Source organism: Diabrotica virgifera, chromosome 7, assembly GCF_917563875.1.
Source record: "Diabrotica virgifera virgifera chromosome 7, PGI_DIABVI_V3a".
Classification (NCBI taxonomy): domain Eukaryota; kingdom Metazoa; phylum Arthropoda; class Insecta; order Coleoptera; family Chrysomelidae; genus Diabrotica; species Diabrotica virgifera.
The window spans coordinates 2,326,873-2,349,590 of NC_065449.1; the positions used below are offsets into that span (position 1 = coordinate 2,326,873).

At 34.1% G+C, this 22,718-nt stretch overlaps 1 protein-coding gene across 5 annotated transcripts in view; it reads left to right on the forward strand.

Annotated features, from left to right (window-relative positions):
* Positions 1-22,718, forward strand: part of LOC126888365 (nuclear pore complex protein Nup98-Nup96) — a 140,197-nt gene that overhangs the window by 21,914 nt on the left and 95,565 nt on the right. The window contains exons 1-2 of one of the 5 annotated variants that reach the window (XM_050656550.1): positions 15,342-15,596; positions 18,664-18,828. The exons of 2 other annotated variants lie outside the window; for them this stretch is intronic. In XM_050656550.1, the coding sequence (XP_050512507.1) occupies positions 15,581-15,596; positions 18,664-18,828 (181 nt within the window). In that variant the 5' untranslated portion in view covers positions 15,342-15,580. Of the gene's footprint in view, positions 1-15,341; positions 15,597-18,663; positions 18,829-22,718 lie in introns of those variants that run through there. 2 more of the 5 variants (XM_050656551.1, XM_050656552.1) reach the window with 2 other exon arrangements.

A 22,718-nucleotide genomic window follows, 5' to 3' on the forward strand; every position in this document is an offset into this window, starting at 1 on the left:
TTCAAAAACATTGTGTTTAACTAATGGTGCCACAATAATAATTTAATTGGAACGTACACAAAAGTTTGGGGGGTTTAAGGGATCAAAACCCCCATAAAATTTTAATGGGGTGCACAAATTTAATTTTTTTTTTAAAGATGATGCTGCCATAATAATGCCACATATTCATTTCTAATAAAAAATGTCTAATAGTTTTCGATATATAAAAAAAATCGATTTTAATTTTGTAACTTCAAAGGGCTGTAACTTTTTTTGTGTGCACTATTGTATATAGGTAAGTGAGGTTAAATCAACCTATTTTTGACCCTAGAATCTGTGGTATAATTTATGACCAATCTTTTCGGGACACCCTGTATAGGTGAATGATTTGGCACTGAAATACGTTTTTTCCCGTCATAAATCACCAAGTTACGTATTCGTTGAAATTTGCCGTAAATTTAACGTAATCATCACGTAACTGGGGTCAAACCTGTTTGCTGGGTCTTGATTTATATCTATACCACACTAAAAAAATATATTAAATGTTATTTTTTCCAACTTTTGTAAATGTAAGCTATTTAATTGCACATAATTAATTAAAAAATTAATATATTATATATATTATATATTATACAGTACAATTTTCAAAGGAGGAAGACCTAACCCTTCGGTCCAAACCTAACTTTCGGGTATTATTTTACATCTTCTAAAATTAAAATGTCGAAAATTGTTCTCCTGACTCTACATTTTTTGTTAAAGAAAATTTCAGACTATCATACATTAACAACTATTTTTTTTCTCTCTCACTTTGCCAAAGTATCTGTCGCCGAATCAGCCGGCGCCGAATCGGCGGGCGCCGAATCGGCGGGCGCCGAACCGGCAGGCGCCGAAATGGCCGACGCCGAAACGGCCTACGCCGAAACGGCCTACGCCGAAACGGCTCTACGCCCAAACGGCCACGCCGAAATGGCCACGCCGAAACGGCGACGCCGAAACGTCCCATTCCGTTGAATGTTACCCTGTAGTTTCGCTGTTATCTGGTAAAAAACTAATGAGAATAAATACGGACTAAGCACAGAGCCTTGGTGCAATCCTACTTTTACATGAAATTTATCAGTCTCTCCCACACCTGTCCTAACACTAGTCGTTACTCCCTCATACATATCCCTCACAATCTTTACATATTCACCAAGGACTCCTTTCTTATTGAGTGCCCACCACAGAATCTCTCGAGGAACTCTATCATATGCTTTCTCAATATCAATGAATACCATATGAACGTTTGTTTCTTTACTCCTGTATTTTTCCATCAACTGCCTTATAATGAAAATTGCATTTGTTGTTGATCTGCCCTACATAAAGCCAAATTGGTTCTCGGATATTTCGGTCTCTTCACGTATCCGTCTATCAATTACTCTTTCCCATATTTTCATGGTGTGGCTAAGCAGTTTTATAGCCCTGTAGTTTGTACATTGTTGTATATCTCCCTTGTTTTTGCAGACAGGTACCAGTATACTGCTTCTTCATTCGTCTGTCATTTGTCTAACTTCCATAATTCTATTAAATAGACCTGCTAGCCACCTTGTTCCTGTCTCTCCCAATGCTCTCCATACTTCCCCAGAAATATCATCTGGTCCTACCGCTTTTCCTTTCTTTATTTTTTGAAGCGCTTGAGCCACTTCCCGTTTGTTATTTTGGTGACCATTGCTGCTACTGTCTCCGTTGACTCCACAGGCTGTCTGTCAAATTCTTCATACTAGTCTAGATCTTCTTGTTGACCTCCAAAAATCCATTTCAGTGGCTAATAATTTATCTTTGTACTTGTTGGTTAATTACCAGACTTCAGCTCCATAGGTTAACACTGGTTTTAATATTGTGTTTGTAAATTCGTTTTTTATTGTCTGTTCTTATATTTTTTTGCCATAGTACCGAACTTAGGGCTGCTGTCACCTGTTTTCCCTTTACTATCCTTTCTCTAATATTTTCTTCGTTTGGTCCTGTACTAGTTAGTTTTAATCTCAGATATATGTATTCATTGCAGCTTGTAATTGTCTCTTGTTCCAGGTTCAGGTTCTCCGTTTCTTCCCTTCCTACGCATAGATATTGTGTTTTTTTTTGGTATTTACTTACAGACCCATTTTCTATATTCCTTTATTAGTTTCCTTGCCATATATTCAAGATGTGTATAATTGTATAACAGCTTTGTTATTATTCATTTGAGATAGGGCGGTCTTCAGAGTTGACATTTTTAATTTTCCTTTTTAGATTTTTATGAATTATTATCAGGCTCCTGTTTTGTGTCATATAATTCGCTATAGAAGGATTCTACCATATTTGAATCGACATGCCTGGCGAGATGAAAATCCTCAGTATATTCTTGCACTTATCTGTGCAGAAAACAGCATCAAACATCAAACTAAATATTAAATTTAAAAATGCATTTTGAGTAAATATTATAACAATATGTGACAATACCTCTTGTTAATCTTTCGGAGTGGTGTCTAAATTTTGCTTATTGTTATTGACGCCGACAAGGCAATCTACCTACTCCTTATTGCAGTTTTATGATACGAACGGTTTATGGTTTATAAATATAACTCTAACCTAATTTGTTATCATTTAGCATTTCCTGTTCGTAAATTAGAATATCTGGGACATATTACACATGGAGAGAGATACATCTTGCTCCAATTGATTATGCAGGGAATGATTCAAGGAAAAAGAAGCATAGGGAGACGCAGAATATCGTGGTTCCGCAACTTGAGAGAATGGTACGGATTTACATCATATGAACTTTTCAGAGCAGCCGTCTCTAAGATCCGAATAGCTATGATGACTGCCGTCCTCCGTCACGGAGGTGGCACTTAAAAAGAAGTTCGTAAAATGAAATAATTTCTTATATATTATATATATTGTACAGTGATGAGCGCGCTAATAACCGGCAAAATAACGAAAAAGATGGAAAACACAATACATTGCGAAACAAAAAGAGATGAAACCAGTGGAGGTGTAAATTATCGTTATAAACGTATAAATTTACACTGCATTACATAGTTTCCCACCTTTAGATGTATCAGAGGAGTATGACAACTGTCACTGTGACGGTAGAATTTTATAAAATACTCCTGTCACAGACGTCTAAAAGTGAGAAACTATGTAATATAATGTTAATTTATACGTTTATAACGATAATTTCCACCTCCACTAGTTTCATCTCTTTTTGTTTCGCAATGTATTATGTTTTCCATCTTTTGCGTTATTTTTACATCCTCATCACTGTATAATTATGTTTATTTATAATCCACATCATTTCAAGAGTATTAAATAAATGTGTTCCATGTTTTTGGGCATGAACGAGAGATGAGAGACTTTCAATGATGTCTCACCTTATTCTATTTGTGTTTTAAAATAGGTCTTGAGGCCAGGTTCTAGCTAGTCTCCTTGCGACAGGGCCATTGTGGAATGATTCCCTTACTAACTGATTTTCATGGTGAATGGTACGCTCATTTTGTGACTCCGTGGCTCGATGGATTTCTTCTCTGATGAAAGGTATATTTAAGTCTTCATGAAGTGTTTGATTACGTACTTACCATGGTGCATCCACTATTGATTTTAGAACTTTAGACTGAAATCTTTGGATGATATTCAGTGATGTTGACTTTGCATAGCCCCATAGGTGTAGTCCGTAGTACCACGTAGTACCAAATAGGTTTGAGTAGAGCTTTGTACAGAAGAATGTTGTTTTGGATATTGAGTTTTGATCTGCGTCCAAGGAGCCAATACATTTGCCGGAATTTCAAGTCGAGCTGTCTTCTTTTGGTCTGAATATGTTTCTTCCAAGTGAGACGTTGGAGGCCAAGGTATTTAGCGTCTGTTACTGTTGGTATTCGTACATTTTCCATGCTTACAGGTGGGTATGTGTTGTGGAGGTTGGTAAACGTTATTTGAGACGATTTTGTTTTGTTTACTTTTGGTGTTGCAGGTCTTGTGAGGCTGATATGGGATCTTCATTTACAGCTAGTATTGCTACGTCATCAGCAAAGGAAGCGATCGTAGTATTATGAGACTCTGGTATATCGGCTGTGTATAATGAGAAAAGCAGCGGCCCGAGAACACTACCCTGCGGAACTCCAGAGTTAATAGGACAGAGGATGGATTGTTGGTCTTTGAATTTTACAGAGAAATATCTATTTGATAAGTAGGATTTGATTAGGAGAAAATAGTTACTGGATAGTGCTAATTTTACTTCTGTAAAGCAGACCTCTGTGCCAAACTTTGTCAAACGCTTGTGAGATATCTAGGAATATACCGTTGCAGTATTTCCTTTCCTCGAGAGTTTTTGATATTTAATTTATTATTCGATGGACTTGTTGTGCAGTAGAGTGATTTTCCCGAAAACCAAACTGATGGTCTGGTAGTAATGTTAGGAATTTATGATCTGCGTATATTCTTTGTAGCAGCAATCTTTCAGAAACTTTGCTAACGATTGGGAGTAGGCTGATGGGTCGATAAGATGTTATTTCATTTTGCTCTTTGCCTGGCTTAATGATCATTATGATTTCTGCAAATTTACATAATTTTGGAAAGTATGATAAGCTTAGCATGCGATTAAATATAACTTTTAGCATAATGGCCTTACGAGGAAGTTGTTTTAGTACTTGTGCCGAGATTAACTCATAATCTGGGGCCTTTCGTGAGTTGAGTTTGTTTATTTCTTTCTTAACTTCTATACGAGTAAATCTTTTGATCGGAAGGGACATTTGACTTGCTGCGCTAATTAGTTCTTCCACTTCTTCATCAGGGTGTGGTGGCTCGGTTTGAAATACACTCGTAAGATGTTCAGCAAAGACGTTCGCTGTTTCTTTGTTGGAACGAGCCCATTCACCGTTTGGTTTATGGAGGGGAGGAATAGCCGTGTATGGTTTTTTGAGCATCTTATGCCCGGTTGCACCAACAGATCTTAAGCTTAAGTCGAGAATATCATAAGAATTAATATAATATAATTATAATATATTACAATAAAAATATCATAATATAATAATAGGTATCATTGATAATAAGGTAAGAATCTAAAATTATGGTGCAACGTAAGTGATACTCAAGGAGGCCCTATTTATAAGTAGAGCTTAGCTAATCTGGAACTTAAGATCTGTTGGTGCAACCAGGCATTAGTCGCCTTCCATAGCATCTGATCATTTGCTGTAAAGTTTGTAATGCAATGTTCGAAGGTTTCGTTGTTTGCAGCTTTTATGGCTACTCCAAGTTGTCTACGTAGTCTATTGTATTATGTTGATCTATGTTGTTTCTAGATCTTTGCCAGTTTCTTCTCGCACGACGTGTTTCAGCAATGAGTTGGCGAATGTGTAGGTGAACATTTGTTGTATGTGTCGGTCTGCGTTCAGTTCGTGGTGTAGATTGCCATGCTGCTTCTTGCGCAAGGGTGGTGAAATATTGAGCTGCTGTATCTATCTTTGAAAATTTATTTTGTTTTTTCAATAAAAATATTGTTTTAGTTATCTTTTCGGGCCCGGGACAGGGGCTTCATGGGCCTAGTGGTAAAATAGGCTCTGCTTAAAATTCCAAATAAAACTTAATGCATCCGTGTAAAAACTGTTGAATGTTGCATTGTCCTCGAGTTCCTAGCAATTCTGAAAATTTCAGATTTATAGCTAGTCGGAAATGGATTTCACCAGATGGAACCACAACCAATCAAATTGACCATGTGCTGATAGACAGAAGGGCAGCCAGTAGTATCTCCGATGTGAGAACACGATGAGGAGCATGCTGTGGATCAGACCATCTTTTGCTACAAACCAAATTTAGATGCAGAATTAACAGCGAAAGAAATGAAAGAAAACAAAGAACAAACAAACTGGACCTGGAAAAACTGAAGATCCACGAATGTAAAGAGAAGTTCGAACAAGAAGTCGCAAATGAGTTAAGGACGCTAGAACTGCACTCCATAGAGGGCAAATGGAGTAATATCAAAACAGCAGTACTGACAGCAGCAGCGTCCACCCTGAGAAACAAGAAAAAGTAGAAAAGAGGAGCATGGTTTGATGACGAGTGCAGACAAGCAATAGAGGAAAGAAATGAAGTACACAAAATGTACATAACAAGAAGAACACGGGAAAGACGAACATTATTTGAAGTCGCAAGACGGAAAGCAGACAAGATATGTAGAAAGAAAAAGAGAGCCTATGAAAATAGACAAATAGAAAAAATGAAAGAAAATTTCAAAAACAACGAAATTAGAGGTGCTTACGAATACCTTAAAAAGATAAAAAGTGGGTATAAACCTCAAACAAGTCTATGTAAAAATAAAAGTGGGCAAATAATCAGTGACCAACAGAAGCTCACAGAAACCTGGAAGCATTATTTTCAGACCCTACTTGGAACACAAGTAGACACGGAAGATGAAATGGGTATAAACTACGTAGAAGAGAATGAACTAGATAATGGAGTAGAAGCTCCAACTATAGAGGAAGTTCTCAAAGCTATTAAGGCCCAGAAAAACAATAAAGCTCCGGGAGTTGACGAAATAACAGCAGAACTGTATAAGGTAGGTGGCGACCACCTAGCAAGTCACATCCACGCACTCATCAAAGACATAAAACATACTATATAAAAGTATACTCGGGCATACTATACAAAAGTATAGTATGCCCGATCTATAAAAAAAGAGACAACCTCCAGTGCAAAAACTACCATGGAATCTCTCTACTATGTACAGCATATAAAGTCCTCACGTATATTATAAACCAGCGGCTCCAACCACTGGCAGAAGATATTATTGGAGAGTATTAGACGGGCTTCCGACGGGGAAAATCGACACTGGATCAAATATTTACAGTAAAACAGATCTTGAGCAAATCATGGGAACACGATATTGATGTTCACAACGTGTTTGTAGACTTCAAACAGGCATACGACTCAGTCAAAAGGAACAAACTGTACTATATATTGGCTGAATTGGCAATACCACACAAGCTAATAAGACTCATTAAACCCACAATGGATGAAACTCAGGCATGTGTACGAATACAAAACCACCGGACAGACTTTTTCAAAATTTCGCAGGGACTAAAGCAGGGAGATGGGCTGGACCAACATTGTTTAACCTGGCACTGGAGTACGCGGTTAGGCAAATGCAAACTGGACGAGGAAACCTACTGACCAACCGAACGGTTCAACTGGCCGATTATGCCGATGAACACAAACAAAAATGCTAGGTCTGGAAATTAACACAGAAAAAAATAATGACTCAGACGAGAAGAAATATAGTCCCACAAAACATTATACATGAAGATGACATTGAAACGGTTGGAAAGTTTACATACCTGGGAGTAGAAATATCTGCCGACGGATCAGAAGATGGAGAAATACGGAAGAGAATAACGCAGGCAAACAGAGCTTATTTTGCCTTTTCCCATATATTTCGGTCTAAAAGTGTCCACCGAAATACAAAGATGAGCATCTATAAAACTTTAATTCGACCCATAACATGCTATGGCAGTGAAGCTTGAGACCTGAAAGAAACTTCCAAAAACAAACTCGACACATTCGAAAGGAAAGTACTGAGGAGAATACTAGGACCTGTGAGGGAAAACGGAATCTTCAGAAGTCGATACAACAACGAACTTTATTAACTTTATAGGGAAGCACCCCTGTCAGACTTCATTAGAATACAAAGATTGTAATGGGTCGGACATGTGATAATAATGGGAGAGGATAGGCTACCAAAAAGAGCACTGAATGCTAGAATGCAGGGAAAGAGACCGGTTGGAAAGCCAAGAAAGCGCTGGGAAGACACAGTAAACAGCGACGCACAAGCCCTTTTAGGAGTCCGAGAAGAGCAGCCACAGACAAGCAAGAGTGGAGGCAAAAAATAAAGGAGGCCAAGGCTCAATTTGGGCTGTAGTGCCGTAGAAGAAGAAGAAAAAGAAGCTAGTCGGGAAGTATGTAAAGCGGCCCATAAATTGCGTTCTTGTTCGACAGTTTTGTTCGACGAGCAAGTTTGTTCGAACAAAAATGCTTATTGCATCATAATTGCAAGCGAGCAACAACGACAGTTTTCAACCCACACACTTTCGTTTTCCGTCATTTTTGTTCAAACAGACTTGCTCGTTGAACAATAACGCAATTTGTGGGCCGCTTTATATCAACTTGGTTTTTATAAACTTGAAGCTACTGTATTAATAAAAGCATCCTCCAATTTAAATTTCAAAACAGTTTATCCACCAAACCTTGGAATACAGAATGTTTTTTTTCCTGAAAAATGGCTTTGGCAGAGCCAATTTGCCAGACTTGTTTGTGATTCATTTCAGATTCATAGTCATAAATTTCTTATTTCATAACTCAAGTACTACAATATTATTTTTTTGATACATAGATATTATTATATTATATTTTTTTGATATTTGATATTATTTTTTTGATAGGTATGTATGTACATTGTGTTGTTTTTTTATTTTGTTTGCTAATTAGTTTACTGTGTTTTTTTATTATATTTATATTTTAATTTGTGGTAAACACTTTTTTTACTTCTTTTTTTTTGGTATTTTTTTACTTCTTTTTTTTTGTTATTTTTCTTTTTTTTATGTTCTTTATATACAGAATGTTACTTTAATTTGCAATATTTTTAATGAATGAACTCTCACTGCCCTATTAAATTATAGTGAAGGTTTCGCTAAATACAGAGTGGGCCAAAGAAAAGAGTCCACCTCGATATTTGGCAGTATTTATTAGATTTTAAGGAAATGGCGAAACAGGTAGATTTTTGATCTAAGGGGACACATTTTTACGGTACATACATCTGTCATTTGTCAACCCCTTCCCTTCCACATCTCTCTCCCCTTATTTTTAAATAGAAAATAGGGCTCCTGTGCCAGCTCGTTTGAAAGGTTATTCAATTCTCTATTTAGTAATGTTAACATTGGCATAATTATTTATACAGGGCGTCCAAGAAAAATTATTCAAAGAGAATAATATTGAAAAAGCTGTGATAATAACAGACTCCAGATCTGCAATATATGCAATTGAAAATACTGATTTTAGTTCATACAAATCAAAAATTTTATGTAATATAAAAAATAATTTGTCTAAAGTGGAAGTAGTATTTATATGGGCAAAAGAGCATGCCGGTATACTGGGTAATGAGAAAGTGGATGAGTTGGCCAAAGATGCAATAAAAAAAGGTGAGATACTAACTCACATCTTATCGACAGATGCAATAAATGACGTCAAAGTTAGAATAAATAAAATATGGAAAAAAGAATGGAAAAATATTACAAGCATGTCAAAAAATTTATATTTTTCTTTACATCAAGAACTTCCTCCGCCATCTGAATACATATTTAAATATAACCTGCCAAAGCAAGATATTTCTACTATCGTCAGATTAAAAACTCGACACGGGAAATATGAGGCACATCTGCACAAATTAGGAATAATTAATTCATCAGTATGTTTTTGTGATAATGTTTCGATTAGAGATTTAAACCATATTTTCTTGGAATGCAAAATTAACGAGAGATATATAAATCAATTATATTACAATTTACGACAAACACAAGTTCATTTTCCAATTAGTATAGAATATCTACTAAGTTGTCATAAAATGGAAATATTTAAATTACTCATAAACTACTTGAAAGAAACAAATATAATCATTTAAGTGAAATACGTATAAATATAACAAAACTAATAAATTGAGGTAAAAATAAAATAAAAATCTGTGGCTAACGGACTCGCATCCAAGCCATTTTTTCACACACACACACACACACAAGAAAAATTATTTTGAATTAAATTAATTGGCACAAAAAGAAGAATGTATGTAATTTATTTAACTCAAAATACATTCAACTGCTGACAAAAATCAGAAAAAAAATGTTTATTTGATAAATAAACATTGTTTGTTGCTTAAATTCAATATTCAACCTACTAAGAGGCAGATGGGTGGCAGCTTGAACATTGAAATTAAACAAAAAACAATGTTTATTTATCAAAAAACATTTTTTCTGTTATATGACAGCAGTAGAATGTATTTTGAATTAAATACATAAATTACGTACATTCTTCTTTTTGTGTCAATTAATTTAATTTAAAAAAAATTCTTGGACACCCTGTATAAATAATTACGTCAATGTTAATATTACTGAATAGAGAATTGAATAACCTTTCAAATGAGCTAGCATACGACACCTATTCCCTATTTAAAAATAAGGGGTAGGGGAAGTGGAAGGGAGGGGGTTGACAAATGACAGATGTATATGTACCGTAAAAATGTGTCCCCCTTAGATCAAAAATCGACCTGCTTCGTCAGTTCCTTAAAATCTAATAAATACTGCCAAATATCGAGGTGGATTGTTTTCTTTGGCCCACTCTGTTATTATAGATTAGGAGCCGCTATAGGTGAAATTTGTTAATAATTTTAGGCACGATAAGATCCTATACCTTCAATAGTAGAACCTCAAAGAAAGCGTATGAACACTGTGCCGTCACTTTTTTAGTGGCACATGCGTCGACGCTTCAAACTTTCCACTTTATGGACGGGATAAACAATGTTCTTGGATAACTGTTATTTGTATAATTGCAAATTATTAATTCAGCTAATAAATGTGATAATTTTTTCACTAACTATGTATTCAGTGATTGTAATAATTTATATACTGTACAACAAAAACTAATACTCAATCGAGTAAAGAGGAAAAGTGATTTTTTAATAACATATTGTTACTATGGAACGCTTACAATTTTGAATATATTTAACAACAAAATACTTGGATCACAGAATATATCCTGGTGTAGGAGCACGCCAAATAGAATTATATTTTGCTGACGTCACAAAATAGAATTTCATAATGGGAGAATCGAGGGTTGATGAGGCAACGTGACGTCACTAAAATAGAATTCTATTTGGCGTGCTCCCGCACCTGGTGAGTTCTATTTTAGTAAGGTCACGTTGCCTAGCAACCGTCGATTTTCCCATTATGAAATTCTATTTTGTGACGTCAGCAAAATAGAATTCTATCTGGCGTGCTCCCGCACCTGGGCCCAGAGATTTGCTGACGTCACAAAATAGAATTTCATAATGGGAGAATCGACGGTTGCTAGGCAACGTGACGTCACTAAAATAGAATTCTATTTGGGGTGCTTCCGCATCTGGTGTATTCTCTGCTTGAATTTTCCATAAATAATAAACAATATAGCTTTTTATTAAGTTCACGTCTTAAATCAATTATTTATCAAATACATTATCAATATTATTTAATCAACAACTCAAAATATTCCCGATGCCATGTCAAATATTTAAAATTGTCACTGTCTTGTCACCATATTCTATTCGACTCAGTGCCGTGTATGACAAGATAGCGAATGTTCGATTTGGAAAATATCACCACGGACATGATGTCCATTTTTTTTCGAATCCTGAACAAACTAATAAATATTTTAAAAAAATTTAAACGCAGAATGAAAGATTAAATTATTATCGAGGGCCGAAAGTCACTTACAATAAATAAAAAGTTTCTTTTGAATGAGATATTTGAAATTAAAAATCACACTACATTTTCTCTTAGTTTTTCATCCCTGTAACTTATTAAAATAAACATTATAGAAGTTTTCAGGGACTTTCGGCCCTCGGTAAGAACGTAATCTTTCATTCTGCGTTTAAATTTTTCAAAAAATACTTATTAGTTTTCTCTCAGGATTCGAAAAAAATGAATCCCATTTAAATAGCATTGGAGCCGAAACTTTGTACCGATCCTCTTAAGTTATAGGCTCTTATCGTGCCTAAAATGATTAGCAAATTCCAAGGTTCATAAATAGACAGGTTGTATGGTAACTTTCCACCAATCAGCGTCGAGAATCTAATGGCGGGAGTGACGTCACCCAGAATGCTGCATTCAAATTCATTCACTTCACTCATTGAAATGAACTCGGAAAGTAGGAATGTATTGAAAATATGTATATTAAAAAAAAATACGTTTGGATTTTTAATGACTATTTATTTCATATATTCTTTAAAAAATGCGGTAGATGCCTGTAGAGTTACAAAAATCATAGAATATAATTGCAATTAAATATATGCAGTGGAATAGCATTACTACATACTTAATTAAAGCAGAAGTAGATTCTTTCTTGTGTATATATGGGACTAAATCATTAAAATATCCTAGGTATATTAATAATGGGTTGAATACAATTTACTTTTTTAAATGATTTTGAGTAGGTATATAATAATTTTGAATTGGGGATAATGCATGTAGTACATTATTATAAATTCCTCCTAACATGTAAAACATGGTGAAAAAGAGATTAAACTAAAGATTTATGTATCAAAATTAGTAGTTTTTCCCTTAAGAGGATCTAATTACGTTAGGTACTTGATTATAATACCTAAAACTATGAAAACATTATGATTCCATTCAATAGGTACCTGTGAAGTTTTACGTTAACAATAAATTATAAAAAAAATACAATTTCAGTGCAATAAAGGGAATTTTCCCCATTTTATATATTCATTTAGTTTATAATTGTTTATTCAAACGATCTTCAGATGGCTGCAATCCAGTAAGTAAGTAGGTACTTAACGCAACCACATTAAAATGTATCTGAACACTTGTAAAAGAGTTTTGGGTTTAAGTTATTATACTAAAAACGCTTAATGATATCTATAGATACATTATATCTCAAGATATAAACACAAATTAAAACACTAACGATATTTAATAACAAAATATAGCCTCCAAACCACGTATCCTATTATGTTTACAAGCAATTCGTAAAATTGATCGTCTGGGTGACGTCACGATGACAATATTTCATTTGTCAATGTCAAAGTTACCATACAACCTATGGTATAGGGACCTTGAGCAAATTCCATCTACTTATACCGGCTCCTAGTCTATATTGCCTAATAATGTAAATAATGTATATAATGTAAATAATGTAATTATACAAAGATGGACAAATGTTAATATAAAAATCCATTGTTAATATAAACAATTGTTAATATAAAAAAATAAAAGTGAATATAAAATCTTCTGGATATTATAATTCTTCTTTATCTTTTGATACCCATAACGCTTTACATTATTCTATTTTACAGTAATTATGTTAATTAAAACAAAACAAAAATGGAAAATTTCTACTCAAATTCTGTCTAGACATTAATCTGGTGATTATGAACACATACTTCCAACATAAAAGGATACACAAGATCACAAGAGAAGTCAAATCAAGAGAACAATCAATTATAGACTAGGTTATACTATGTGCAAAAAACATAGAAGAACTGGATAAGAGATGTAAGAGTGAAAAGGAGTTATGAAATTGGCAGTGACCACTATCTACTAGAAACCACATTCAGAAGCAAAAGAAAGAGAAAATAAACAGAAAACACAAAGAAATAATAAAAATTTATAAACTAAGGAAAGAATCAACGAAAATAAGATCCACTTAGAGGAGCTAGAGAAAGAGAGATGACAACAGAAACAAAATTTAAAAATGCGATCATAAAAACAGCTAAATCAATATGTGGAACTACAAGAAACAAAAACAGGGAAACGAACATCATATTGGTGGAACGATGAAGTGAAAAGAGAAATAAAAGAAAAGAAGAAATTATGGAAAGACTATCTACATATAAGATAAAATACAACAAAAATATGAAAATTATAAGAGACAAAGAACAAAAGTTAAACAGATAGTTAAGAAAGAGAAAAAGGAAAGTTGGGAAAAAGTGGAAGACAACAGCACAGAAAACGTAAAATTATTTTATAGAACACTGAAAACCCTAAGAAGCAACAAAGAAACGAAACTGAAACAAATAATGAACAAGGAAGGAACAATAAAACGACGATAAGAAAATAATGGAAAGATAGAGGGAACATTTCGACCTGATACTGAATGGAAAGCAAGCGAAATCAATGGAAAGAGAAAGCCACATCAACAGAGGATCAATGAGAAACACGGAAAATCCAGAAACTGTAGAAAAATGAGAACTGGAAGAAGCAATAAGAAAGATAAATATTGGAAAAGCACCAGGAAGCGATGAAGTATGGTACCAGAAATGATGAAATATATAGGAGTAAAAGCAAAAGAAAAATGGTTATACATATATAACCTATTAATATGGAATAGTGTGGGAAGCAAAATCAATAGGTTCGACCCATTAAAGAATGGAATATAATGACATCACGCAGATACTACAGAGTAAGGGTAAGACTTGGCAGGAAGCAACACATATGGCAACCAATAGAAAGAAATGGAGAGGGTTCATTAAGAGCTAGACCTAAAACTCGACACCTCAGAAGATTGTAAATAGGTTTTGTCTTCTTCTTCTTCAGCCTGTGTTCGTTCACTGCTGGACATAGGCCTCTTCCATTTGCTTCCATCGATTTCTACTCTTGGCAATTCTAAACCAATTAGGTTTAGTAAAATTGTAATGAATTGTATTATAAATGGCCCAACACCGAAAGGTATCAATGGGTCTACTGATTAAGTAAGTAAGTATCTATGTTAATTAAATATTGCTTTACAAAGATTTCGTGTAAATACAAAAAAAAGTTTCAACCTGATCTGCTTGGTTTGGTAATTATAGGAAGTTTTTAGGTAGTATCTAATCATTGTTTTAGTTTAAAGACAAATTTATGAACCAGAAAAATAATTAGGGTAAAAAACATTTTCAATTTACATTCTGCAAGTACAAGTACACGTGTGGTGTGGTCAAAATAGCAAGAGATAAATCACCAAAATCGGTTAATCGGTAGAAGAAGTATCGGACGTCCGCGCAAAAGATGGAGTGACAACCTTTCATATTTCATAGAGGTATCAATCCGCCAATGAACAAGCAGAATTGCTTATAAAGAGGGAGAAGAAGTACAAGTACCATAAAATTCAATGAAATACTTGTCATTTGGAGCATGAATTATATACATACATATTGTATTACTCCCCATCCTCTTATTATATTTATAAATAGGCCCTCTATTTGTCAGCGCAACAGTGGTGCCACATCTAAGACGACAGCACGGGATATTCAAATAAAGATGGCCATATAATAGGTGCGTTCGCGGGTACAGTTGACAAATTAACACCGACAATTTCTAACCTCACTTAATATAAATAATACCGTTAATAGATAAATATACAAGGTATATTTACTTTTAATTAATATTAATAACTAATTGTTAAATTATACTAGGTAAATATACCTTGTATATTTATCTATTAACGATATTATTTTAAAGTGCGCATGCCTGTTCTGACAATTTATCCAATTCAGGTACCCGCGAACGCAACTAGATAGTCCATCATCATCAACATGTCACATACACATACATGTCATTTGTTATGTTATGTTATGATCACATGTTATGATTGAACAGACGTAAACAAAAAATGTTTATTATTTATAAACATTACTTCTTTTCCTTCTTCCTTTATACTTTGTACATTTTCAGAGAGTGAAAGAGTTAAAGACAGTGAAAGGGTTAATAATTTTACTATAGTTTCATCCATAAAATAAATACAGGATTTATTGGCAATATATTATTCACTCAGATAGGAAAAGTACTGGGCTAACCTGCTAACCATGTCCAAACCAATTGGTAAGTTACAATAAATGTTACATATTTCATATTTGTAATCAATCATCATTTTTGGCGCTGATTATCGTTATATTATTGGGTGCATTCAGCAACGCAATCACTAACTAATCGATTAGTAATCGATGTTCTATACATATATCCATTAGTTTTTGCATTTTATTCTGGGGATCTATTGGTACTTGTTACTTGTTTTCCGCATACTATTATTGGACTCTATTGTTACCGGTTGTACTCTATGGCAGTCTATGGTATCCTATCATTGTCTGTAGTTGTTTGGTTCTTATCAATTCGTTTATTTCTATTATGAATAGCAAAGGGCTGAGACTTGAGACTATCTCCTTGTTTAATCCTTCTCTTCCAATTAAATTCTTCTGATCTTTCCCCTGTTATTTGAACTCTTCCTTTTACCTCTTTGTAAGTGCTTTCTATAATTGTTAATGAATTTGGTGCATTTATTTTCCTCAACCATTTCTCTACAATCTGTCTTTCTAACATGTCAAACGCTGCTCTTAGGTCTATGAACGCTAATACTAGTTTTTCCCAGTGTCTATGCTTCTGTCCATTAGGTTCCTGATTATATATATGTTGTCTTTTGTCTGTCTTCTTGGTCTAAATGCTGCTTGTTATTCTCCCAATTCCATTTATATTACTTCGTCTTAGTGTCTTCTCTATTATTTTCGTGTATATTTTAAATCATACCGATGACAGACATATAGCTCTACAGTTTTCACAATTTACATGTTCTCCTTTTTTGTATATCGGCACGATGATGTTGTTCTACCAGTATTTGGGGATTGTTTGTATTTTCCATAGCCAGTTTATTCCTTCTTCTCCCATTTATTTCACCATTTCTGATTTAATGTCATCATCTTCACCTGCTATTTTTATGTTTGATAATCCTTCTATTACTTCTTCTTTACTTATTTGTTCTAGTTCTTTTTTCTTCTCCTTCACTTATTACAATGTCTTCCTTTATACCTAATAATAATAATAAAAGAGTTTACTTGTAGCAATAATTGTACACAATATAAATAAACCCAGTTTCTCAAAGAAGTTGTGTGTCACATGGACTACAACTTGTATGTGAGGGTTAGATTTTAATTATGTTAAACAACACAAATTTATTTTACAATTTACTAAAAGGAATCAAATATAGCTCATGTATCTCCAAATTTGGGCTCCTCTTATCACTAATTCAGTTACTGTTAATTTTTGTTTATCGGACCTGCGAAAATCTCTCATAAAATTCAAGAAAAAAAATTACAAATTAAAAATTTTGGCAATATTTCGTTTTCTATGAGAATTATTACTTTTTGAATGTATTTCATCCATTTTTACAACAATTTTCACAATTTAAACATTTATGAGTGACATTTTATTACTTGTTATCAAATGTTTTCTCATAATATTCTTAATATACTTTCCACACCCTAGGTATTTGTTCTGGGTTTATTTGAATTTGGTTTTTTTCCAACCCACACTTTTTTAGTGTTGGTCCGAATGCACACTAATAAAAGCTGTCCACTTCTATGTTTACAAATCTGGACCTAGGCGGCAAACTACACTATGTCATTTCGAGCAACTGTGTTTAGCCTGTGTTTGCAACAAAGTTTAGAGCACTTAGAATTTTAATAAAAAACTGATATATCCCATAATTGGTTGAAGGACAATATGACCATATTTTAATGATAATATCAGGGCCGTAACTACCATTGGGGCAACCGAGGCAGTGCCCCGGGGCCCCGGCCAAGAGGGCCCCCGCAGGGCAGCTGTTTGGTTGGCCGTGCATAGATTGTAACGAGGTCAAATAAACTTTTTTAAGTAAGGTCAGTCAAGTTCTACTTCGAGTTGTCTGATTGTAATAACTAAACGGCATATTAATTCTAGCAACTTCAATGATTGATTTTAACTTGTTTCACTTGCACCATTATAAACAATTTTGTCTCAAAATCTCTCCATAAAGTCACCTTATTTTCTTTGCTTTCAAACCACAAAGCAGCTCCGTCTTTTAGATGGCTTCGATTCCTGTATCTTCTCAGCAATCTGGTTTACCTCTTGGTGCATTTTCTCCAAATAAACATTCATATCTTCATATTTTTCCAACACCCAACGAACAGTATCGTTCGTTGGGAGGCACTGAAGTCCTCATACCAATCTGAAGGATGTTCCTCGAAAGTGACTCTAAAACCTCTCAATTCAACAAGCTGGGCTGGAAGATTTGATGCAGCCAATACATTGAAATACAGATTTTGCGATGTTTTGAAGTGCCTTTCAAGTCTAGTTCTGACAAGTAACAAAAGAAATGAAAGAGACGAAGCAGCACAACTGAAAAATAGGAAATAGAATCATTCAAATTTGTTTTGTTACTAGTTGTACAAAATAAAATCCTTGAAATCCTCAACATAGTCTCGAAAACACTGCAATCAAAATCTTTGGACCTTTTAACAGCTTACAGTTTACTTGAAGAGAGCCTCTTAAAACTAACTGAAATGAGAGGACAATTTGAAACCTTCTTTGAAGTGGCTTCAAATATGTGTCAATGTTGGGGAATACCATTAAGGTTCGCTCCAAAAAGAATGCAGAAGACGAAAAAATATTTTGAGAACTGTGCGAAGATAAATGACTTCAAGATCCCAAGTCATGCTTTAGAGTAACCGTGTTTTACTCAATGATCGACACATTATGCCATCAGCTAGACAATCGCTTTCAAGGAATAAAAGCAGTGTAAGATACATACCGAATTGTTCAACCTGATTTTATTTTAAATGCCAATGAACAAGACCTTCAAAATAAAGCAATCAACTTCGTAAAACGTTTTCCAGATGACTCCCCCCCTTCCTCTGGGGGGTAAACCCCCGTGACCACCCGTAGGGGGCCCCCAGATCACGTTTGCCCCGGGGCCCCCAACATCGTAGTTACGGCCCTGGATAATATATAGCCAGTTTGTATAATCCAATTAATAAAATAAGTGGATTAAAGGAACTTGTTCAAAATAACATCATGTCGACATAGTGTAGTTTACCTCCGAGGTCCAGAAATGTTTCTTCTCAATTTGAAGTATCTTTAGACTCCGACAACAAAAAATTATCTGGAACAAGATTAGGTAAATTCATTGCAACTACTGATGGATGGTGTTCAGAAATATTCCAAAGTATAACTGTGATGGGGATATATAAGAATAAATCTTTTGAAGAATTGAGACATGAAGATTATAAGATAGACAAGGAAAACGGTAAGTAGACTAAAAGTCAAACAATTAGGAAGTATGTCATAGATTTAATGACATCATAACACATCGGTACAAACTTGACGACAAACAAATTCAACAAATTTTTAGCATATAGTGGACTCCGTTCTGTTAGAGTAATCCTGTGTCTAGGGATAGTTAGGTTTAGACCTCTTGTGTGATGGGTATGATTGGGGATGTAATGGTTAAATAATGAAGGGTTCTTAAAAAGAAACTTTAAACATTCATAAATGTAGATGGCTGGTATATTTGGTAGTTTAAATTTCCCCCTGCGTGAGTCCTTGATTTTCATGTCGTTCTGAAGCTATTTCCTTGTGGCATTTTTATGATCAACTATTTATATGGGAAATAAGCCACAATTAAATTGAAAAAATAATTTTATTAACTTAATATTAATTAATATTAAATTATCAACTATTTATATGGGAAATGAGCCACGATTAAATTGAAAAAATTTTCCATATAAATAGTTGATCTTGATTTTCATCCCAAGAATAATCCGTATTACTTTTTTCTGAATGATAAGAAGCTCTGATGTTGCCACTGCATTTTCCCAGAACATGATTCCATAACGTAGTCGAGAATAAAAGTTAGCATAATAAACAATAAGAAGAGTATCCTGCTGTAAGTACTCTTTAAGCACTCTTATTGAGTAGCATGCAGAGTTCAGTTTTTTACATAACTGCAATAGGTGTACATCTCACTGCAGATATTGGTCAATGTAGATACCCAGGAATTTGACAGAATTGGATGTTTCTATGTGGTCTGATTGAATATTTACCATATTCGTGATCGGACCTCGAGACTGAATGGTTCTAAAATAGATGAAGACAGTCTTATCACAGTTCAACAATAATTTATTCCCAGCAAACCATCTCTCAGCCCTCTCCAGATTTTCACCTGTTTTTAAGAGCAACTCCTTAACAGTTTTGGCCCAAATCAGATAATTTACCTTCGAAATTAATAAGGCTAGATGATTCATCTGTTACAGATTCAGCAAGATCATCGATGTATAAATATAATAATGACGTCATATAAACTCGTCACTAATTCTAGCCAATGAAATGCTCCCTATAATAGCAATGTCATGTCAAAAAAATCTGATTATTCACTATATATTTTTTCAAGTTTAGAATAGGACAACAAGGGGAAAATTACGTGCATTCCTTATTGTTTGTGGTGAAATTACGTTTTACCCTGTACAAAATAATATTCGTTAAATACACAAACCAATCCTAGAGCATATAAGTGACTTAACAGGACCTTAACACATTCGCGGACACGCTGTCATTTTATACACGTATTCTTATGGAGTAAATGACTTCATATGCAGTCATGACCGCGAATGTGTTAAAAAGCCGCTAAAATGAAAAATTTACTGCCTGTTTTCTAGTTTCACACTCCAGTTCCGTACAAGTCATCGATTAGATCAGTCGCATGATCTCGCAAGCTTCACGCCGCTAATATTCGCTCTGTTGGTGTTATACCTATTTAAGTGTTCACATTGCTTACAGTGTTCGTCGTAACATAGAACATTCCTTTAAGCCAGAGGCGTAGCTACCGCCGTATCAATTATACGGGGCCCCCGACATTCAGGGGCCCCAGCGCGGCATGTTGACACAAAATTCCATTAAAAAAATTGAACAAAATATTCTACAATTATTTCACTTAACACGCTTTGAACTGTGTATATTGTTTGGATATCGACTTTTTGGTGAAATGGATACTTTATCTATAAGTATATAAACTATATTTATGTACAGGTACCAATCTATTTTCTGCCTCTCGTCTTTCAGTAACTACAGAGCTTTTTTGTTTTCAAGCTTGGTTGTATGTGAGACATTGTATAATGTATAATGCCAAATTGCAATATTTGTAATCGCTTTACCTTTGAATATTTGAAACATTGAAACACTGTGTATTGTTTGCGTATATTTTCGTGTAATCTGTTCTTTATCTATAAATTGTATTTAGGTATATCTATGTATTTGCCGGTCTTTCGCCGTTAAAGTACAGAGCTTCTTTGTTTACGTTCATTTTCTATGTCCATTTACCCTTGGCTTAAAAAAACTGAATCTGTTTTAAAACAATGCCAACAATTCAAATCTATTTTTCGACTTTGGTTAATTAGAGTGTGTTAGGTTTATTATTATTACATATCTATATTTGGGTTTTATACGCAGAACTTATTAGTTTCTAAGGTTGTATTATTATTATGCAATTTGCAATTTATTTAAATTTTGCAATATACAGGGTGTTTCATTAATAATTGGAAATAATTTTACTGTGGATTCCTGGGCTCAAAAATATTAAGATCTAACCCAAAAACAGAAAACGAAAACTGGCACGTTTATTCCAGAGATGAATCGATTTCATCAATTGCGAATTTCTAGGACCGATCATATGCGTCCGTTTTGGGTAGGTCAACTGATATTTTTTCGCATTATTTTTTGTGTGCTTAATTTTGAAGCGTTTTGACACTAGATTATTAAATTAGAGGTATTCTGGTACTAAAAGTTACTCTTGCTTTAGATCGATAAAATACACCGTTTTTTTTCATTTTTTAAAATTTTGTTCAAATTCAAAAAACGAATCATTTTCAAATCGATTTTCCTAGAAGACGGTGAATCCTACCGACTTAAAGTAAGAGTAACTTTTAGTACTAAAATACCTCACGATTTAATAATCCAGTTTCAAAAATGCTTAAAAGTCAAAGACAAAAAAGTTATGCGATAAAATATCCGTTGCCCTACCCAAAGAGGACGCATATGACCGGTACTAGAAATTCATAATTTATGAAATCGATTTACCTCAGGAAGATAAATAGACGTTCCAGTTTTTGTTTTTCTAAATAGAAGTGTTCTAGAGGTATTTAAAAAAAACTGATCAAAAGTCACCATCTTTAAAGAACTCCAGCTTCCTTAGGAATCATTTTCGGAGTAGGTGATTTGGGTTAATCCTTAATATGTTGAGCCAAGGAATCTACAGTTAAAATATTTCCAATAATTAATGAAACATCCTGTATTATTTTGTTTGATATCATTATCTTTTATTTTGTAATAATATTAACGATTTTTGTCATTTCAGTAAACTGTATATGCAATTGTTTTTTTCCTAATCTTCGTAACACTCCACAAAATTGTAAAACTTTCAGTGACAATAAAGCATATTTCTATTCTATTCTATACAAGCGTCTTTGTTTCTTTTGTTGAAAATTCCACACCTGTAATTTTGAACCAATCAAAATACGTTATTTTGACAGATCATCATGGCAACGGAGGTATTTTATCGGAAATTTTTTGCTCGTGGGGTACCCAACAGCGAATTATAGTGGAAATTTTTTGACGTTTACAATAACAGAACATTTTTGACAGACTGGTTTTTATTTGTTTACATAATTTAGTTTTGATTCATTTTCTATCACTTGTAGTTACTCAAAACTTATGTAAAATTGAAGAATATACTATTTTCTATCTTGAAATGGTATTCCCATGCAACTACAATGAGTAGAAATTACGAATTTGAAAGCCTAAATAATTGCTGACAAAGCTATGGCGCGCTATTAATCTGTTCATGCAGCTTTGGATTTTCAAATGCAAATTTGGTGTGGAATTTTCTTACCGAATACCACGCGAAGTCAAATTAATATCCGGAAATTTTTTTTTGATCATGAATATTTTTAGAAAATTTCCCTCGTCTGCGACTCGGGAAATTTTCAAAATATTCATGATCTCAAAAAAATTTCCGGAAATAATTTGACCTCTAGTGGTATTACTAGTGAAAATTTTTTTAGCACTATGCCATATCAATGGTGAAAAAGGGCCCCGCGACAAACTTTGATATGGGGCCCCTGTGGAGTTAGCTACGCCACTGCT